The sequence below is a fragment of the Xyrauchen texanus genome, chromosome 38, assembly GCF_025860055.1.
Source record: "Xyrauchen texanus isolate HMW12.3.18 chromosome 38, RBS_HiC_50CHRs, whole genome shotgun sequence".
NCBI classification, from domain to species: Eukaryota; Metazoa; Chordata; class Actinopteri; order Cypriniformes; family Catostomidae; genus Xyrauchen; species Xyrauchen texanus.
Genome location: NC_068313.1, coordinates 26,324,746 through 26,345,635, shown reverse-complemented (window position 1 = coordinate 26,345,635; position 20,890 = coordinate 26,324,746). Strand labels below are relative to the sequence as shown.

Below are 20,890 nucleotides of genomic sequence, written 5' to 3'. Positions count from 1 at the left end.
ACGTTACCGCGGAGACATATCGCATGTGGAGGTCCACACTATTCTCCATGGCATCCATGCACAACTCACCACATACCCGACCGAGAGCAAGAACCACACATTATAGTGACCAAGAGGTGGTTACCCCATGTCACTCCAAGCAGAAACAAGCTCTCTATGTAAATACTGTACATGTACACGATCATACATTTTATCCACTGTAAGATACATATGTGTGTTGAGGAGGGTGCACAGCACGTGCTGAGTCACCTAATCAGCCAGGAGGGGGATAAATACGAGCCTGGGGCGCTAGTTCGAGAGAGCCGCTGTGTGTGTATTTTATGTTATGTTCAGTTCTTTTTGGACCGGGAGACCATACTCATGAATCAATGCTCCCTCCCTAGAAATGGGGGGAGGAGGGAGTAGGTCACAGCCCAGAGAATTCCCCGGCCTGAGTTTGGCGATGAGGGTATGTAACGAGCAGAGCGGGCTGAGCAGCGCCTGGGCAGAGCGAGGCCAGGAAGATAAGTGGTGAATGAGTTCCACCCGTGCCACAACATTCTCACGTTCCAGTGAGGAGTGGTGGGAGTATTTAAGGGGAGGAGACAGCGGCAGACGGGGAGAGAGAGATGCCTGAAGCTGTGTGTTTGTTGATGTGTTCGTGTAAAGCAGTGTGTTATTGTGTGCAACTGAAAAGTGCAACAATAAAATATCTGTGTTTTGTCAAGCCAGTTCCCTCCACCTCCATGCACATCGTATGAATTGTTACAATATATGTTTTTTTTATTTTTATTTTTTTATTTATGCAACACATGCAACACCAAATCAAATTGCAAAATAATGAATGTTTTCAAACAGGTTTCCAGAACACTGTCCCATGTCTTCCATTGGTCGGTAAAATGATAGTCCAACCTACCAAAATGTACACTTTCTCTTAATATATATGGAAATTTAAAGGGACAGTTCACCCAAAAATAAAAATTGTGTCATCATTTAGTCGTCCAAATGCTTTTTCTTTACTGGAGAGAATTTAATGACCCTTAAAGAGAATGTCGATGTGAGTTCTGTGTACATTCAGGGCTGTGTGGACAGGAATTGTGCATGCGCACACGCACGGACGCACACACACACACACACACACACAGTTGTGTTTCCATGTTTTATGGGGACTTTCCATAGATATAATGGTTTTTATACTGTACAAACTTTATATTCTATCCCATGACCCTAACCCTACCCCTAAACCTAACCCTCACAGAAAACTTTCTGCATTTTTAGATTTTCAAAAAACATAATTTAGTATGATTTATAAGCTGTTTTCCTCATGGGGACTGACAAAATGTCCCCACAAGGTCAAAAATTTCGGGTTTTACTATCCTTATGGGGACATTTGGTCCCCACAAAGTGATAAATACACGCACACACACACACACACACACACACACACAGAGAGAGAGAGAGAGAGAGAGAGAGAGAGAGAGAGCAGAGAGAGAGAGAGAGAAGAAGAAGAAGAACAGCCAGTTCCATAGCCTCTGATTCACTGTAGGGGCAATGGCTAATAATTTTCTGTATGAAATACATAAAACTAAAAACATATAAACATATACTCTATCCACACATCCACCCCATCAATCATCTGCATCTGCTACATTGGCCACTGAAAAACCCTTAGTGGTCGACCACTATTATGAACAACTCTTGTTTATACACCAAGCCCATAGTGACTCTTTTATAGGTGATATCGGCCTTCCAAATTACCCCAGCATTTGATGAGTGTTGGCTGGTGCACATTGAACATAATTACTGTGGCTGAATGTATAAAGTTATTGCATCATATGTCATGTTTATGAGATTCTGGAAATGTATGGACAAAGCAATACCAGAGGCCTCTCTGCATATCTGAATGCTAGAGCTAGAACTGCTCACTGCAAACACAGAGCCATGGAGGACATGTAGGGCCGTTGGGTCAAGGATATACAAGGGCTTCAGTACAACAGAGCCTTGAGCTGTCCCCCCCTCTCTCTCTCTCTCTCTGTCACACATTAGCATGGTTAAGCAACATTTGCCAATAATGTTGTACAGTAGGTCACAAGACTTGAAACTTTTCTTGCAATATTCTATATTAATTAATTTAATCTGATTCTGCTGTTGTGGAGATGTTAGACAGAATGTTAAACACTGACAGCCTCTGCCACCATTAACTTTCATTGCATCTTTTTTTCTCCTACACAATGAAAGTGAATTGTGATGGAGGCATTCAGCCAAACATCTTCTTTTGTGTTCCACAGCAAAAAGAAAGGCATATGGTAAATGATAACACAATTTGTATTTTTGGGTGAACTGAACTACCCCTTTAAGTTACATGCTTAGTACATAATCTTGGATCAACATTGTTTGTTAATCAACCAATCAAGATCCCTTAATCCTGACCTTTAAATTACCCCTTGAAATCAGAGGACACTGAGTGGTTGATAAAAATGTTGTTCCAAGAACAACAAACAATGTTGATGTAGGAACATGTTGTACTTTCGTAAATCACATTAAGCACTGTGTAACTAACTAGTGTTGTGCATCAGCGCATGTGAATACCTGTTGGATAGGACTCTGGGCCTGGAAGAGGATGCGTCGGCCAAGCAGCTCGGCAAAGATGCAGCCCACAGACCAGATGTCGATGGCATTGGAATAATGCCTGCTCCCCATCAGGATCTCTGGCGCTCTGTAGTACTGCGTCACCACCTCCTGGGTCATGTGACGGGACTCGTCCAGCTCCTCCACTCTCGCCAAGCCAAAGTCACAAATCTGTGCAGAATGAAAACTGTTTAAATTGAAAACCATTTAGCAAACATTAGGCAATACAACGGAAATTACTGTATGTGGATAGATATATTTACACTTTAACCAACCAGATAAAAAATGAAGTGCTGTAAACCCAAAGCCCAATATCCAATGATCTTGACTTGAAAGTGCTCCTGGGAAATTAATAACTAAAACATATCCCTGATATTCTCTCCTCTATCTTTTAGAAGGATGGAGACACTAAAAGACTCTTTATGCATTACTAACAATTTATCCACATAGCCCCACCCAGTTCATCCCAATGGCTTAACTTTACGCTCCCCCTAAAGACAAATTAAAATCCTGCAAGTACAGCCAAAACGTACACCTCTATGAAAGGACTTGTGAATTCTGTTCAATCCTGGCCTGGAAAAAATAAAAAAATACATTTGGAAAGAGTGACAGGCAGATTCAGAGTTGAGGGTGGCAAATTAGCGCAGGATAACAATAGTCTACTCAACATGAACAGCTCTATTATTTTAGAAAGACATCACTCACCATAATTATGAGCCAGAGAATTACAGCTTAACAAGCTAGAGAGCCAGCAAACTAAACAAAAGAATGAAAATTCAGCTGTATATGCAAAAACCTCACAATTAGGGATGTGTAAGGATGGTTGACTAGTCAACAAGATGTCCAACAGCCGACTTAGTCTATTAGTAAAACTGACTAGTGAGTTAATCTAGATTCTCTTAAAGAGATTTCACCCAAAAATGAAAATTCTGAAATCAATTATTAACCCTCATGAATTTCCAATACCTGGTCTCAATCACAATTCACTTCTATTGCATCTTTATTCCACACAATGAAAGTGAATGGTGACTGAGTCTGTCGTTCTGCCTAACAACACTTTTTGTGTTCTGCATAAGAAAGAATGTCAAAAGGATTTGGAACAACATGCTGGTGAGTAAAGGATGACAGAATTTTACATTTTTAAAGTGATCCATCAATTTAATCAGACACAAATGTATTTGATTGCAGGGCAAGACCATAAAATAATGTCAGAGCTAAAATTAAACATTTGTCTTTTTTGGAAAATGGGGATTAAGGACTAAATGAAGCAGTGCATGCTAAACCACTCCTCCTCTTCGGTCCAAAAGCATGATCTATTCCTGTTTGCCCCTAAAGCACATTTCTCTTTCTGCCTGGGAAATTTTGCTCACGCATGCACACAAAATCTCTCTCTTTCCCTATGTCTCCCATATCTCTCATGCTTTTTCTATTGCAGCTAAGCTCTCTCTCACTCTCTCTCTCTCTCTCTCTCTCTGGGATCCAAAATGAAGATTCATGTCAGTAACTGAGCAGATGAATCAATCCCAAGTGGTCCCTGACCCCCTGTAGCCACAGATTGTGTATGCGTGCCGGTACGAGTATACGCTTGAGTTGTAGACCTGGCCTGGCGGCATTGCCCCTCTGAAGAATGAAATGAGTTATAAAGCTTGAAAACACAAACAAAATTCAAGGCTCATAGGCTGGACAATTTTTTTTTTAAATAGCAGGGCTAGGGGGGCCTGGGTAGCTCAGCGAGTATTGATGCTGACTACCACCCCTGGAGTCGCGAGTGCGAATCCAGGGTGTGTTGAGTGACTCCAGCCAGGTCTCCCAAGCAACCAAATCGACCCGGCTGTTAGGGAGGGTAGATTCACATGGGGTAACCTCCTCATGGTCACGATTAATGGTTCTCGCTCTCAATGGGGAGTGTGGCAAGTTGTGCGTGGATCGCGGACTGTAGCATGAGCATCCACGTGTGGAGTCTCCGTGGTGTCATGCAAAATGAGCCACATGATAAGATACGCAGATTGACGGTCTCAGAATGGAGGCAACTGAGACATGTCCTCTGCCTCCCGGATTGAGGAGAGTAACCACACCACCACAAAGACCTACTAAGTAGTGGGAATTGGGCATTCCAAATTGGGAGAAAAGGGGATAAAAAAAAAATATATATAAAAAAAATTGCAGGGCTAGACAAAGACAATAAAGCCAGTATAATAGAGCTTAAAGACGAATAAACAAACAAACAAATAAATAAATACAATAATCTTCATGTGCAGTGTTACATTTTACTTGAGTTAAAACCATTTTTAACAAAACATTTTCATTATTATTACTTATAATAATCTTATTAATAATTAACGAGGAAAACTAATAATACAGTTTTATGACCTCATATTAATTGACTACATCCCATATTTGCACTTAAATTAATTTGTCAGACCACAGGACTATTTAAGAAAACTACAAAAAAGCTAAAATGTGATTAAAATGGTGGGAAACTTTAAAGAAATGGTCACTAGTTACAGTATAACACTTGAAATATACACCTAAAATATAAATATACATTTTACCCTAAAATTTGGATGTATAATAAAAAAACGTTTAATGGATATATTTTTTATTATCACTACACTATAATAATAATAATAATAATAATAATAATAATAATAAAAGTGGTTGGTTTTCAGATGGATATCCTATTCATACATATACAAATAATATGGAAAAATGGGTGAGTTATGTTTATTTTATGCATATGTTGCTATTTGTCAACTACCCATTAACAGAATAATATGAATGAAAGTAAATCTATAAACCCAGCATCTAAAAGCTAAGGTAAATAAAAAGTGAAGACTTTGAACATAACATAACAACACATCAGAATATTGACTATTGTTTTACTAACCTTAAGTACACAGTTGCTGTTGACCAATAGGTTGCCAGGTTTAATGTCTCTGTGTAAAATACCAGCTGAGTGTAGATACTTCAATCCTGTGAACACAACATATACACATCAGCCACAGAATTGGAGACATTTTCCGAACACAAAACTGTATTGATTTAAATCACTTCTGATTAGTTTGAAATCGAATCCAGTATACACATAAACAGACTTTAGAACAAGGGTGCCATTTTCAATCTAGGATGTAATGGAGCTTTGTGTCACTTTTAAACTCTGAAGTGTTATGTGTTTACTGTTTGCTACACACATTAGGAAGATGGCTATTAATGTCAAACCATAACAAAACAAGTACATGGTGTATAACTGCATTTCCTTTGAGAACTGAATAGAAAAGAAACTTAATGCCACGATTAAAGGAATAAGAGGTGGAGAGATTTGCGTGTGGGTTTACTTGTCTATACAGTGGGGACAAAATTGTATTTAGAAGTTAGCTAAATATGTTAAAAAACCCTTTGGGGACATCCAGGGCCATCCTTAGGGGTACAATTTGTATAGTCTGTAGTAATAATAATAGTCTTTTTAGAAAAACAATTGTTGAATGTTAATGTCCCAATTTAGATAAATATGTGATTGCGTCAGGTTTTGCCTACATTCCCTGCAGAATAAAAAAGCCAAAATCAGCCTAAGATGGTTGGCTAGTCTGAGGGACCAGCTTAAACCCGCTACAACCAGCTTAACACCAGTTAAGACAAGCCAACAAGCTCAGGGACCATTGAGGGAAAACAGCTTAATAAAAATCATAACACTAAATAATGTATTGAAAAGGTTTGTGTGAGTTAAGTTTAGGCGATATAAAATATCATTAGCTGCAATAGACAGTAAAAACAATAGAAGTCAATGGAAAGTCCCCACCATGATAGAAAAACAAATGTGTGTGTGTGTGTGTGTGTTAATGAGATTTTGGCTAAGTTAGTAGAATGTGTGTGTGTGTGTCTGACCTCTGAGGATGTGGTAAAGATAGATTTTGAAATTAAGGGCAGAGGGAGAAGTCTGTCTATGAGTGCGTGTGTGTGTGTGTGTTAGTATCTCACCTCGGAGAATCTGGTAGAGAAATACTTTGACATGGTCAGAGCTCAGGGGCTGTGGAGACACGATGATCTTATGGAGGTCACTCTGCATCAGCTCTGTCACCACATAACTGCAGTGAGAGTGTGTCAAGGGAAACATTCATGCCAAGAATACCAGCAGGAAGTTCACAGACATGCTACACAACAGGAACAGTCCAAATAAGGGGCAGTATTAGCACTTAACTAGAAACAGTGCCGTTGGAGAGGTCACAGGGAAGTGGAGAGGGTGAACGCTGAAGAGGACTAGCGTTTGTCTAAAGCGGCACTCCAAAACTAGAGCACAATGAAGTCTAGAGTATAACCATTATTCATTATTCCTTTATGACTAATTTTACAGATGTAAAATATTATGATATCCTGCCCAAAATGGGTTTTCTTTTTTACTCATTTTGTTACAATCACACTAGAGCTGTTTTTTTTAGACTTTTGTTACAGATTTGGACAGTAATTAAAGCTAGTAAAGTAAATGTGGCAGTGCTGCTAACTTAAACACAAGTTACTACATAAGAACAGCATTTGCAACTTTAATTTGAAAAGATTATGGTGCGTTCATATCATGTCGTTATTACCATGTTTACGTTACGTGACTTGTAAAAAGCATTCACATTTTCATAGAACTTGTCATTAAATGTTGTAAGCTCGGAATTCTATAAAAGCTCCGACTTGACAGTCGTGTGAAGTCAGTTAAAAAAAAAAAAACAACGGTTGAAGGAAGTGAACACATATTTCTGCTTGATATGCCATTTTATTATGCCATTGATGCCTGGAGCATTTTTGTTCTTGACCTCCTGAGACACTTAATTGTTTACTATGTTTCCAGGAGAGTTGGTTATTCATGATTTTTAGATTTTACAGATATTAAAGCTGATTTTCTGAAAAACTGAATAAATAATTCTTATTCAAAGTAATGTCCAGCATCATCAAATCACTGCCAACCATGTTAAAATAAAATGTAGCATTATGAAATGACCCACAGATGTGTTTAAGTTGAAAGTTTTGCAACATAGCAAACATGTTTTTTCAACTGTTGAGGGAATAAATGTCCCAAAATCCACAAATGTGGACATGAAGTCTATCTGCGCGCTGATGCACAAAAAATGAATACATTTTTTAAGCGGTATATCAAGCCAAACTTGAGACGCTACTCTTTACACCCAAACAGGTTTCAATGAAAAACTAAAAGAGGTTTCCAACCAGAGGCACTATTTTTGGCTCTGGGCTCATAGAAGCGCTTCACAGAAATCGAAGCCATGCTGTTGTGTCACGTGAATCGGGGAGGCAGACTTTTAACCCTTAAACGACAGATTAGAGTGTTGTGAAAAGTATTCATTCAGATTAAATTAATTACAATTATGTGTTGCAGATGGCAAAGCCAACATACAATGTCCACACATGTGGAGGCGGGATCACACAAGGTTTAACATTTTGCAAGAACATATAGAATTCATAAATGAATGTAGTGATAAACATTTTCCTGTTATCAACAACAAAGCTGTTTTGTCTATATACAGTAAGTGTTGCCATAAAAACGAAAAGGTCTGAGTAGAATTTACGAGTTTCCCATCTCGTAATTACAGTAATTCCAACAAGACACGAATGTACCAATAATTCACCCAAAAATAAAAATTCTGTCACAATTTATTCGCCCTTGTGTCGTTTCAAACTCATTTACAGTAATGCTTTTTCTTATTCTTGTTCATGTTAATGCTAGAACCTGCATTGATTTTAGCACCAAACAGGTTCTCTGAACTGTGAATGAGCTTCTATCAAAACACATATGAACACACAACGGACAAAAAGATTTGCACTGATAATTTACTTAAGTTAAACTTTCTAAAACTCAAGAAATGACAACAATAAGTTTCGGAATGCCACCCAAGAAATAGCTTCAATTTAGTTAGCAAATTTTGCTAGTAACTTGTAGTGTAGCTAGTTTCTGTACTTTTTCAAAAGCACAGCTTGAATTAATTTTGAGTAGCTTACAGCTCATCAAACAACAGTTTGGTTTCTACAAAACCAAAACCTTAAAATCTACAGCAAACAATGCTTTTGGTTGCATTATCATGCATGCCATCGGTAACTGTTACGGTATACTTGAAATTACAATAACAGAGTCTTTACATTCTAAAGCAGTAGAGGACTAGATCCTGGCACCTGCTGTGTGTTTACCGCACCCATGGAATTGCAGGTTTGGGAGGTTTGACAGAAACAGGGTGTGATAATATGGACATTACTTAGAGAAGAATGAAGATGAAGACACGCATGGAAAGTGTTACAACAGTCATCAAGAGAGCTGAATCCTAGAGGGAATGTAATCCAATCAGCACAACAACTATCACCATAAATCACTTCATTACAACGTGACCATCAGACTGAATGAATGATGCTGTGTCTGGCTCTAAGGACATAAGCACAAATTTAATGTTAATGGCTATTCAGTTGTGACATCAATTTATAGGCCAAACCAGAAAGCTAATTCTTAATAGGCTTTTAGAACAGCGGTTTTCAATTTGTAAGTAAAATAATGTCTGTGGTTACAACACGAAAAGGTTTTAATATTTTGTTCTACAACGTTTACACACAGTCATAACACAAATTTTGAAGCAGTCATGTTTTCTTTTTGAATCATAGTTGCTAACACGTTGCTACATAAACACTGCATTAAAAAAAAAAAAACTATCTTTAAGTTTATGTTAGCCACAGTAATTATTTTCAAAACATGATTTTGAAGCCTGTGTTTTTAAAAATGACAATTTTTAGTGCTGCCTTAACATTGCATCTTTGTTTTAAAATAACAACAGCTACTTTTATCGAAATGTGATTTTTGTCTTCACATCAAAATTGTGGATTTTGAAGCCGCTGTGCTAAGTTGCTAATGCAGACCTTATGTAGTTTCTTTCTTTTTTTTTTTTTTAAACACAGAAAATTCATTTAAATTTACATTTATTTATTTGGCAGACACTTTTATCCAAAACGACTTACAAAAGAGAAATAATACAGCATATGTGATACATTTAAAAGGAGACAGCAGTACGAAAAGTGCTGCATTACAAAGTTTAAATTGCTTCAGAAAAATACTATCAAAGACAGATTCTAACAATATTATTATTATTACTATTTATTTTTTATGAGTGTATGGTCAAGTGCTCATGGAACATGGACTTTAGCCGTCTTTTGAAGACCGAGAGAGAATTAGCTTCACGGATGGAGTCGGAAAGATCATTCCACCACCGTGGTACAGTGAAGCCGGAAAAAAGTTTAAAGTCCAGGAAAGTGATTTGGTGCATCTATGTGTTGGTACAACAAGAGGCTGCCCATTAGCTCTGCAAGAATGACTGTAGATAAGCTGGAGCAGATCCAGTGACTGTTCTGTATGCCAGCATCAGAGCCTTCAACTTGACACGTGCAGCAACCGTTCACATTGTTGATGACATTTATTTATTTGATTTATTTTACAATTTTGATGTGAAAAAACAAGCCGACGTGTAATATATTATGCTACACAAGGTCTATCTGATAAAAAATTTATAATTATTATTTTATTTTTTTATTTTCACACACACATTAGCTGGTCTTTGACACTCGGTCCAGCTCAAAAACACAAACCAGGGAACTGTCCCTTTCAAACAACTAGATTTGACATTCGTGAAGAAGAACATTATGTTGTAGAATCTTCACCTGGTGACCGGATTATGACTCATTCATGTTCTAAAGAACAGACAAGGAGCAATTATCTGCTCCAGCACTATCAGTCTGTCAAAACAAACACCAACTTTAGCAAACAACACATACGAGCAGAGACTCAACAGTCAAAGCGTCTCCTGTCAGTAACTACGAGCGAGCGAGAACACGTGGGAGGACTTCCTGGCAAAGACAAATTGCCTGTGATCTTCCATTTATAAACACACAAATAGAAACTGCTCTCTGACACTCGGTCCATTCAAGTGTTGGCAGTCACTGGCAGGGAGAGGTACATAGGATGGTATACAAGTTTACAAGAACGATACAGACCACAAAAGTGGAATCGATAATTTTCTACTTTGAAGCACTTTGGAGAGTTCAATACATCTTATTAGGCCAGACAGACCCAACATTATAAACAGTGTTGATGAGGAAAAGTGTGTACAATTACTGTAGTAAATTCAACTGTAGTAACAGGATCTGTAGAACTCATCTGTAACTTTAATACAGTGGATCAAAAAAGACCCAGGTGAAATCTAAATGCTTATTTTTTTTTATAAAACTACTTATATTTTCAAGGTAAATTAACTCTAATGGTAATTCTATATTTTTATATAGTATATATATATTTTATTAAATTCTGAAGACTTGCAGGTACATTGAAAACAAAGTATACAATTTTGGGTGAGACTCTAAAAAAAAAAGCTGGTATAACAGAAATACAGTATGGGCAATTTCCATCTTTGGTGGTAAAAAATTAAAGGTCTAAACAACTCTGCTCACACAAACACATACAGCATTCCCAACTCACTAAAATGATATTCATTTATTGAATAGTTATTTATACTAAATGCATTGTTATTTTAATGACTTAAATGATTGTTATTTAACTTTTCAAAATCATATCTCTTATTGAATGTGCAATCGTGATTAAGTTCACATTTCTTATTTATGATAAATTTTAATGAAAAAAATAAATACAAATTCTAATAAAATTGTACAGGTTGCGATAAGTTAGTGGGCCCAGAGTGCAAAGTTGCCAGGGGGCCCAAAAATCCTTATGGCACCCATGAGTAAGAAAGATGTACAGTGGGGACCAAAACTGTGGTGGAACAAACTGTAGATAGAACCAGTCATCTACACTGTGATTGTGTCAGTGCAGTGTGTGTACATGTGTGTGTGTAAGGGAATAACAGATGAGCATGTGTGGGATTGCTTGATTGACAGTCTGCCGGGTCAACCTACTAACACCCCCCATATTTTACATGCAATCATCTTTCACTAGGGTTTGGGATGGAAAAACTTGCCATGATTTTCTCAGCTCTAAGAGTGTCACAAGTTTTTTCATGCCATCTTTCACAGTGTCTCTACAAATTGACACTGACTTCTTTTTTCAGTCAGAGAAGTTTCTCTGTTCTCATTTTCTGTGACTGTTCGGTAAGTTATTTAGTAATGCTTGCTATGGCATCTTTATTACGTTTTTTTTTAAAAATGTAGCTTTGGAACAAAACCTATCCCACATTTGTGCTACAGACATGAATATGATCTCAATTCATTTGTTGGGGAGATGTGCTATTAATTTTCTAAGCGATTTTACTTGGTAGATGATAAAACAGATAGAAAATTCCCATGAACTCAAACTGAGTCGCATCTAGGGACCAGAGTAGAAACTTAGGATTGGGCTCTTTTGATTTGGGTAGTAAGTAACCAACACCAGAAAAAACACTTAAAATACCTTAGCAACCACCTAGCAGTGATACAGCAACAACCCCGAACACCATAACAACCGCATATCAGCATGCTAAACTGCATGGAAATGTCATGGCAACAACCCACAATCCCTTAGCATCATCTAGGTACAATTGCATGGGCAAGCACCACTCACATTTTCTTCAGAAAATTTAAAAAATATTGTTCTGACACTATCAATTGACAGCTTACCAATCAAAACTGAATCCTCCCCCCCCTTTTCTCTCCTAGATTTCCACATGCACTCCCTCTATCTACAACAGCAATATCTATTTAACAGGGTAATAAAGCATAACATGAATGAAGGGCAAAGGCAGGGCTATGATTTTGATGAAAAATACTTTTAGAATTACTACACAAAGTGGATTTGACAGAATATTTAGTAACATATAAGGCTTAGAATCCTGACTGTGTATTTTCAGGATGGACATACCATATTACACTCACCAGACTTGAACCCGATTATTGTTCAAAAGTGTAACACAACAACCACAACATTAACTAGGAGTTAACCTGCCAAGTCAAGCCAATATTTTATCATGCTAAGAAAACGTGTTACTGTTTTACTGAAGGGCTACAGGGAAAAAAATCATTCACTGTTAATATCACACACGTGAGACTTTTTAAACAGGACTCAGTGTCTCAGAAGCAGACCTGTCGAGATCTCAAAGCAGACCTCCACACAGAGGGCTTTTGTCACGTGCTTAATAAGCCTCATGCATATGATGGCTATGCTTGATTGCTTCCCTGAAATGTAATTTACACATCCTCCAAACTCAGTTCTCCACAGAGCGTTAGAACTGATGCAAAAACACACATAAAGTTCAGGCAATCTTAATGGGAACTTAAGGGACTAAAGTGAGTGGCAATGTTATTATCATTAACTTCAATGAGGACTACATGGAATGCAAAAACTGAAGCTGGAGCTCCCTCTCCTCTACCTGCCGGAATGACTAACTGACAGCTGAGAGTTACAAGAGGAAGTCAATATTAATATTAAACCATTCCCATGGTGACAAGCAGCAGAAAACTAAAATACACCTGCACATATAGAATATTGTGTACACACCTTGTCTAACAAATCACAGGATAAACAAATGACTGAATAAAGTTGTATTCAAGTACAAACAGTTACATTTTCCTTTAAAAGGGAAATATGGAAACAGGATTTTTCTTGCTCTTTTGATATAATAGTGCTTGATGTCCTTTGCATCATACTTTCTCAGCATTTCACCGTCCATCAAACCAATAGTTTTGGAGCCCCACAGATTGACAAAGTAAATCAGTGTTAAATCTTTGTTCACAATGGCAGGACATGCTAAGTAATCTGTTGCCCGCCATGACAGTAGATGACTTGTGTGAGATGACTCACCGTAGAGGTAGAGTTCAGACTATGTCATTTAAATTGCCCCTTGTGGAAACTTTGAGAATGCAATGCGTCATTTTATCAACTGTTGTCTGACACATTCTGAAACGTAACTGTGCACAAAATTGGGCTTGTGTCTGCATTCTCGTTTTTGCGTAGAGCAATTTTCGGCCTTATGAGGTTAGCTAATCATCATAGTAGCATTTACATTTAGTCTTATAACAAGTCTTAAAGGTACAGTAGCACTTAAAAAACAGTCTATTTAATTATAGGGGTCAATGGACATCAAGGAAAAAAAATTGAATGCTACAAAAAGGTAGAATCTGGTCCCTCGAACGATTTCTAATTGTTCAAATGTCTCTCTATCTAATTTTAACAAAACAGAAGGGGTGATTACAGTTTCCTATTTCCTCAGAAACACCTCAGTTAATAAGACACATTCTATGGTAGTCTTCACACACACAAGCCTACCCACAATCACTCTAAATCACTCTACACATGCAAACACACATGCAACTCACACTTAGCCTACACACTCAAAGATTTGTGAATTCATACAAACACACACACAGTCTCAAACAGAAAGGGGGGCTAAGCCATGAGTGAGACTTAAACACAGCTTTCACAAAGTCCCCTCACATAATAGCAAAGTGTAATCGCCGCCAGATGCAGATGGGGGAGGTGCATTTCACAGATTTGCTAGGTGCTAATTGACCTGCTCAGAGACCTGGAGGCGGCAATCTGCTAATTCTGCTGCTACAGTCTTTTTGGTAATTAAACCCAGCGCACCTTGCTTCTGTCAGCCCATTGGTCATTGTAGCCTTTAATCTTCCACATCCTGAACTTCCTACCTCAGCAACAGTCACAGAGAAACAGCACTAGTTCTGTAAATAAAATCACATCTCAGGGTTCTAAAGAGTCATTCAGAACAATGTTGGCACTGAATAACAAACTGGGCAGGGCTTAACAATGAGGACTTTTTCTGTTGGCCAGTAGTTCCGATTTGTACTTATTTCATATTTTCATTAAGTGACATTTCCATTATAAAATAAAAATGGTCATCATTCTCTCATCCTCAAGTTGTTCCACAGCCAGCCATATGCAGAACGACAGTTTCAACCACCATACATATTCATTGCATCTTTTTTTTTCTTAAAATGAAAGTGACATCTGTCAACATCTCCTTTTTTGTTCTACAGAACAACGAAAGTCAAACTGATGACTGAATTTTCCTTTTTAGTGAACGATCACTATGTTTTGATTTAAAAAAAAGATTTTTTTTATTTGAGGTCTTATTAGGTTTTAGATTTGCAGCTGGATTATACAGTGTAAAGGCCCCTATAGACTTCCTACTGAATTGGGGGTAGGATGTGATTTTGAAAATATGGCCAAAAAGAAGGTGTTTTGAAGTTGTTTTGGTTGTTCGTATCAGCGGCCAGGGCGAACTTTCAAGAAAATTTCTTACTAGCAGCTAAAAGCTTCTTACTGCCATTGGTCCACATCAATGGTATGTGTTACCAGGAGCTTCACCCACTTTGAGGCTGGCAGCTGATTCCAGTTAAGCTCAGTCTACATGAATCCACCAGCATGCAGTTTTTGCAAGCTGGTGCCCCTTACAAAAAAATATGGAGTTGCCACAAACTTGCCAAAAAGTTGCCATTAATTTTCACATGCAAATGAGCTTTGCGGTAAACTTCATTGTAACCAAAGTTTTGTTGCATGCTCACCACTTCCGATGAAGAGTTGCAAACATCTGGCAAACATTTGTGGTGAATGACATGCTCATTTGGATGTGAAAATAATGAGTAGCAAATTAGCAGAAAGTTTGCAGCACTCCAGATTATTTGTAAGCGGCAAACTTACCTACATCTGAACGATCATTCACGTAGAGACATTTTCCATAAACATCTCATGCATTTTTGTTGTTGTTGTTATATTAGACTACGAAAGGATTCAAATCTACTCAAATACTCTTAAGTGCCCATTTACTCTGTTGTTTGGTATGCTGCTTCACTTATGTGACGTCTGCAGTCAAAATAACATCTCATGCCCAAAGTAAGACATGCCTATTATCATTCTTTTGTCCGTATTTGGTCCATTGACACTTTTATATACCGCATCTTTGCAGTAGTATCAGTGTCATCATAATTACAATAACAGTGTTATCAACACATATTATGGCTGCATATAGCGTATTGGCGCATTAGCGACATGAATGCACAAGGTAAACATTACAAATTACACATTATCTACTGCATATATATACTTTGAATCATCATCATCGAGTGGTTAAAACAGCTTTTTTTTTTTACAGATTTTGTGTAAATGTTTGTCATTGAATAAGGTATGAATTTAATTGTGATTTTTTTCTGTTTTACATGAAGTCTTAAGTGCCCTCTTATTCTAATCTACCTCTCAACACCTCCCACAGCAGTGTGGCTGGTGTCTGAATGGTCACAAAGAGTTTGCCATTACACAGCTTTTTGAACGTAATTTTAGCTCTCAACGAAGAACGATGAACTTCACAGTGAGTGTGATGGCCAGGGCCTTTTTTACTCTATGACAGCTGTAAATTCATAAACACATTTTTGCTTGAAAACATCAGAATATACAGTAGTTATTTGTTTATCATTTTCAACCCATTCTAACTGATGCTTCAAATCACAAATCATTACGATAATGACAAAACTTAGATCTATGTTAGCCAGCTTGAAAGTAAATGAGCAGAATTCGCAACAACAATTTTAAATACGTCACAAATTTTATTCTGTTTGCAGGGCATAAAACCACATATACTGCACTTCAAAAAACATATTTCTCACTGGAGCAGTTTTAGGGCTTGTTATGAATATATTTTTATCTTATTTTTGAATGTATCTCTGCAGTGTGTGATGATTTCATGGTTTTTACTGGTTGTCAGTATCTCACAATGGCATTTTGATATTGACAACAGAACCATTAATAACTGTTTCATTATTGTTGAACTTGGGCCTGTTCAAGTGTAACTGTTTACGCCACTTTTAAGTGCAATTGTGAAGTTTTGAATGAGTTTTTATACAATTCATTTTTTGTTGTGACTATTCAAGTCAAGCTGTTTACACCATTTGTAAGTGTATGTAGGATTCTATTCATCCATACAGAACTCAGTGAATTTATGTTTTATTTTTGATAAAATAAGCTATTACACTATTCTAAGTAGAAGTTGATTTTGTGAGTTTTATAAAAATGCTAGCTGCACTAAGTTAAATGCATTAAGCTGAAGACATGTTTTAGTTACTTTGTTTACATATTTATTTTTGTAAACAAAGAAAAAAAAAAAAAAAGTCTGCAGCTCTATCTAGGCAAATACATGTATTGGATCAGGACTCGGTATCGGCATATATTTAATATTTAAATATTGGATCGGGGGCCAAAAAAGCTGATTGGGACATCCCTACCGGAGTGCAACACAGTTTAATTTAAATGATCAACATATCAGAGCCGTGACATTTTAGCTCATAATTTTAAAGTGCTTGTCTGTTTCATTCGCCCTCTCTCTCCTCAACAGTTCACTGTAACTTTTAACTGTCTTTTCTAATGATAAAAATGCAAATATCAATAAAACTGATATCATATACCATCTGCAAATATGCGCATATCTCATTTAAGCAGATATAATAAACCAACCTCACACAACTTCAGCAGATCCAACATCCTGTGGAAGCATGTATTCTAACAGTCTCTCCTCAACACTTCCATATAACTTTTCTAATGATAAAAGGCAAATATCAATAAAACTTTATTATATACCATCTGCCAATATGCAAATATCTAGTTTAAAAAGATGTAATTCATGTTTTCTTCCCATTGAGCGGTCATCTAATATCTTTCTCTGAAGCGCGTATTCTATCAGCCAGAATTAAAAACATAAGGATCAGGTATGATAAAAATAAGGTGCTTTTCAAACTGTTCGGAGACCAGTTTCCTTAAAGAGTTCTATTCATTCAAAACAATGCCAGTTAAGCCATTAACTCTTTCCCCGCCAAACACGGAATTTTCCGGGTTTTATGAAAAAACGCTTCCCCGCCAAACACAGAATTTTCCGGGTATCCGTGTTTTAGGTGGTATACGGTAAGGAAGACCCGCACGCATGTTTTGAAAGAGTACGCAACTCTTTGATCAAAGAAACAGACTGCGATCGTCTCAAACGTGAAGAAGTGGAACACCATACTAATACTAAAGCACTTGTTTGATAAAAATGCCTTTTTCTCAGCTTTTTGTCCGAAATGTTGTTTTTGACAAAACCTACCTCTGTTCAAGTGGCAATAAAAAAAGAACAAATGAAGATAAAATAAAATCGTCTTTTTTGCCTAAAAGCAGAGGCTCAGGTCTTTATTGTGATATATAGCATCTTCATATATTCATGGAAGAAAATATTCTGTGGGCCATTAAATTTTAGCGAAAATCGTCAAAAACCCTGGCGGTGGCTGGCAACTTTTTTTAAAAACGCTGGCGGGGAAAGAGTTAACTGCTTAGGCAGCAAGGTAGCAAGTCAGCTGCCTATGTTTTCAGATGCAGCCCAAGGTAAATGCTATAAGAAAATTTCTTATTCACTGTGTACTATATGTACAATTGGTTTAATATTTTTTTTTTTTTTTAGTAAATACAATTGCTAATGTGGACATGCAACATGGTTGCTGAATTATTGTGTGTACCCTTATTTCCTCCTTCCTAATATATTAACAATTTCTTAATGTGCAAATAAATTACTAACATTTGATGACTACATAGAAATCTGAATCTACCATTTAAAATACAACATTTATCAGTTTTGTGTGATATTGAGTATACAGTATATAGTGCTAAATAAAAGTTTATTATTATTATTATTATTTGTTTTAGCAATTTTATGTTTGTTATTTACTATATTCAATTGTGTGATATATCAACACCTATCAGCCGATATCTCTGGATATCGGCATTGGCCATTAAAAAACCCATATCGGTCGACCATTAATCACGGTAAATGGTAAGTGGTCTGCACTTATATAGCACTTTTTTGAACCTTAGAGGTTACCAAAGCGCTTTACACTGTGTCGCAATCACCCATCCACACTCACATTCACACACCAATGGTGGCAGAGCCGCCATGCAAGGCGCTAGCCTGCCATTGGGAGCAACTTGGGGTTCAGTGTCTTGCCCAAGGACACTTCGGCATGTGGAGTCGTGTGGGCTAGGAATCGAACTGCCAACCCTGCGATTACCTGAGCCACAGCCGCCCACATAATCATAAATTAGTCTATGTTATTCAAGCTCCACATTCCAAGTCTTCCGAAGAAATATGATGGGTTTTGGTGAGAAACAAACAAAAATCCCAAAAGTCAATTTTCAGAGAAAATGTTGGCATCCTTACATGTTCAAAATGGCTTGCATGTCCACGCAATAACTAATTGCTATCTAGAGGCATTTTCATGTTTAATGGAGGCGGGTTGTAAACAGGGTATGAAATTAGTTATTTTGGTTATTTTGCTCATCTATCTGCCACTGTGGTAGGCGACTTGTAACAAATTACAATAAATGCCACTAGACACAAAGATGCGCATTTAAAGAAGAACACTTGAAAGAAAAGCCGGTGATGCACGTGTGTGTTTCACTGTGTTTTCAGAGGTTTATTGGCACTTTACCGTTCGTATCTCGCTAAACACGCGAGCATGATGAATTCTCACTATTTCTTCTCTGTTAGTCATCTATTTACAATTAGCAAGAATTGTGTCATCTATAATAATACTGCATATGATCTCTTTGCACACTGCATTCAGATTCTGGTCTCATCTGCTTGCCTGTATACATCATCAATAAGGTGCATTCTGAATTTGTTCTTCCAATATCACTGTCTTGGTACATTAAGCCACGTTAAGCATTTATGAATGTCTCCCACAGGTGAACTGTCATCTGTCATAATTCAGTACAACCTGAACAAGACGTTTCCTTCTGTACTTGACTACACTTTATTTACACATTTGAATGTTGCAAAATGATCATTATGATAATAAAAGCCCACAATTAGGCTATATGTTATATTTTAAAATAATATTGTTTAAGTAGATATAAATTTGTGATTTTTTTATTTTACTGTTGATAGTTATGGAGTCACAAAATTCATTTTAGTTCAGTTTAGGATAGCTTTTATTTCAGTTAAGGAAAATGCTTTCATTTATGTTTTGTTTTAGTTTTCATTCACAATCACACTGCCACTCTGTGTAAAAAGAGGTCACAGTGGACACTGCTTAAAAGTATGGATTCTTCACTGCTCATAGCATCAAATACGGCAATCTTTTAGAGATAACTAGTGGGAAACTAGAGGTAAGTTTTCAGCAGCCATGGTTGAGATAAGGGGTATACTTCATGTATGATTGTGTGTGTAGTGTATATGAATGTGTGTGTGCTTTTAACTATGTGCTATAGGACCGTGTTCCAGAAAAGCAAATGCAGGCTCCATCGAAGGAAAGCTAGCAAGTCTCATCCCAAAGAATACTGTTATGACACAAGTACATAAGAAGTGTACCTACAAATGTACTAAAAAATACTACTTATATAGCATACTGTAACTTAAGAGTAAAAAACAGGGAACTTTGCTCTCATATACATAGTTAAAGCTCATTAGAGAAGTGTGAAACGAGTTCACATAGCCAAAAATGAACCGTCGGTTGTTCCAGACCATTTAGCTGTATGTTAAAAGCTGCAGAAAAATCTAAAGAATTAAAATTTTTTGGGTGAACTATTCCATTAACCACAGACACAGTTTAAATCTAAGCTAAACCAAGTTTAACTGTAAGATGCAAACATAAATATGACAAAATAGAAAATAAACTTCTTTAGAAAGTCCTGTAATACCATATAAACACGAGGGGCCCAAATAGGCTCAAAATGCATTCCTGAAACGGCAGGAAATCGGTTTATAACACAAACAATGACTAATTAACTGAAACGCTTTCACAGCAGGTGGCTAGTAAAATGCAATATATTTGAAACAGCAGTTGAGCAGTCAGATGAAGAAATAATAGCCATTATGACAAGCAGTATCAACCACAATCCACACATCAGTCACTCAGAAAGACACAATTCAGCAAAAGTTATAATTAGACTGGAATCACAGCAGCACTGCTTGTGAAATAACCTTTCCAAAGAAATCTGCTGAGGGCCACCGAGACCCCAGGGCACTGCCATATTATTACACTTGTGTGTAAATGTGGATGTACAGTGAATGTGCTGTTTTAATTTTAATGCCCTAAAAAATGCCCACTGATTTGTTTTTGCTTTTATTTTAATAATTTGGCTGGACAGAAAAGAAAACTGATAATTAATTTAATAATATTTATGTGGTACTACTTTCAAGTCCATTTATTTAGTCCTCCAGTGTGACGCCTATTCATGTCAGAAAGAGATTTTTAGCATTATTAAGCATAAAAGAAGTTAATGCTTTCACATGTGTGATGA

The 20,890-nt window shown here is 37.0% G+C and overlaps 1 protein-coding gene across 1 annotated transcript in view; it reads right to left on the bottom strand.

Moving 5' to 3' along the window:
- LOC127632096 (serine/threonine-protein kinase NLK) overlaps positions 1-20,890 on the bottom strand; it is a 95,199-nt gene that overhangs the window by 21,163 nt on the left and 53,146 nt on the right. Inside the window, exons 4-6 of the mRNA XM_052110580.1 lie at positions 6,583-6,689; positions 5,495-5,580; positions 2,569-2,778 (exon numbers count right to left, since the gene is read on the bottom strand). Coding sequence (XP_051966540.1) covers positions 2,569-2,778; positions 5,495-5,580; positions 6,583-6,689 — 403 coding nt within the window. The remainder of the gene's footprint in view (positions 1-2,568; positions 2,779-5,494; positions 5,581-6,582; positions 6,690-20,890) is intronic.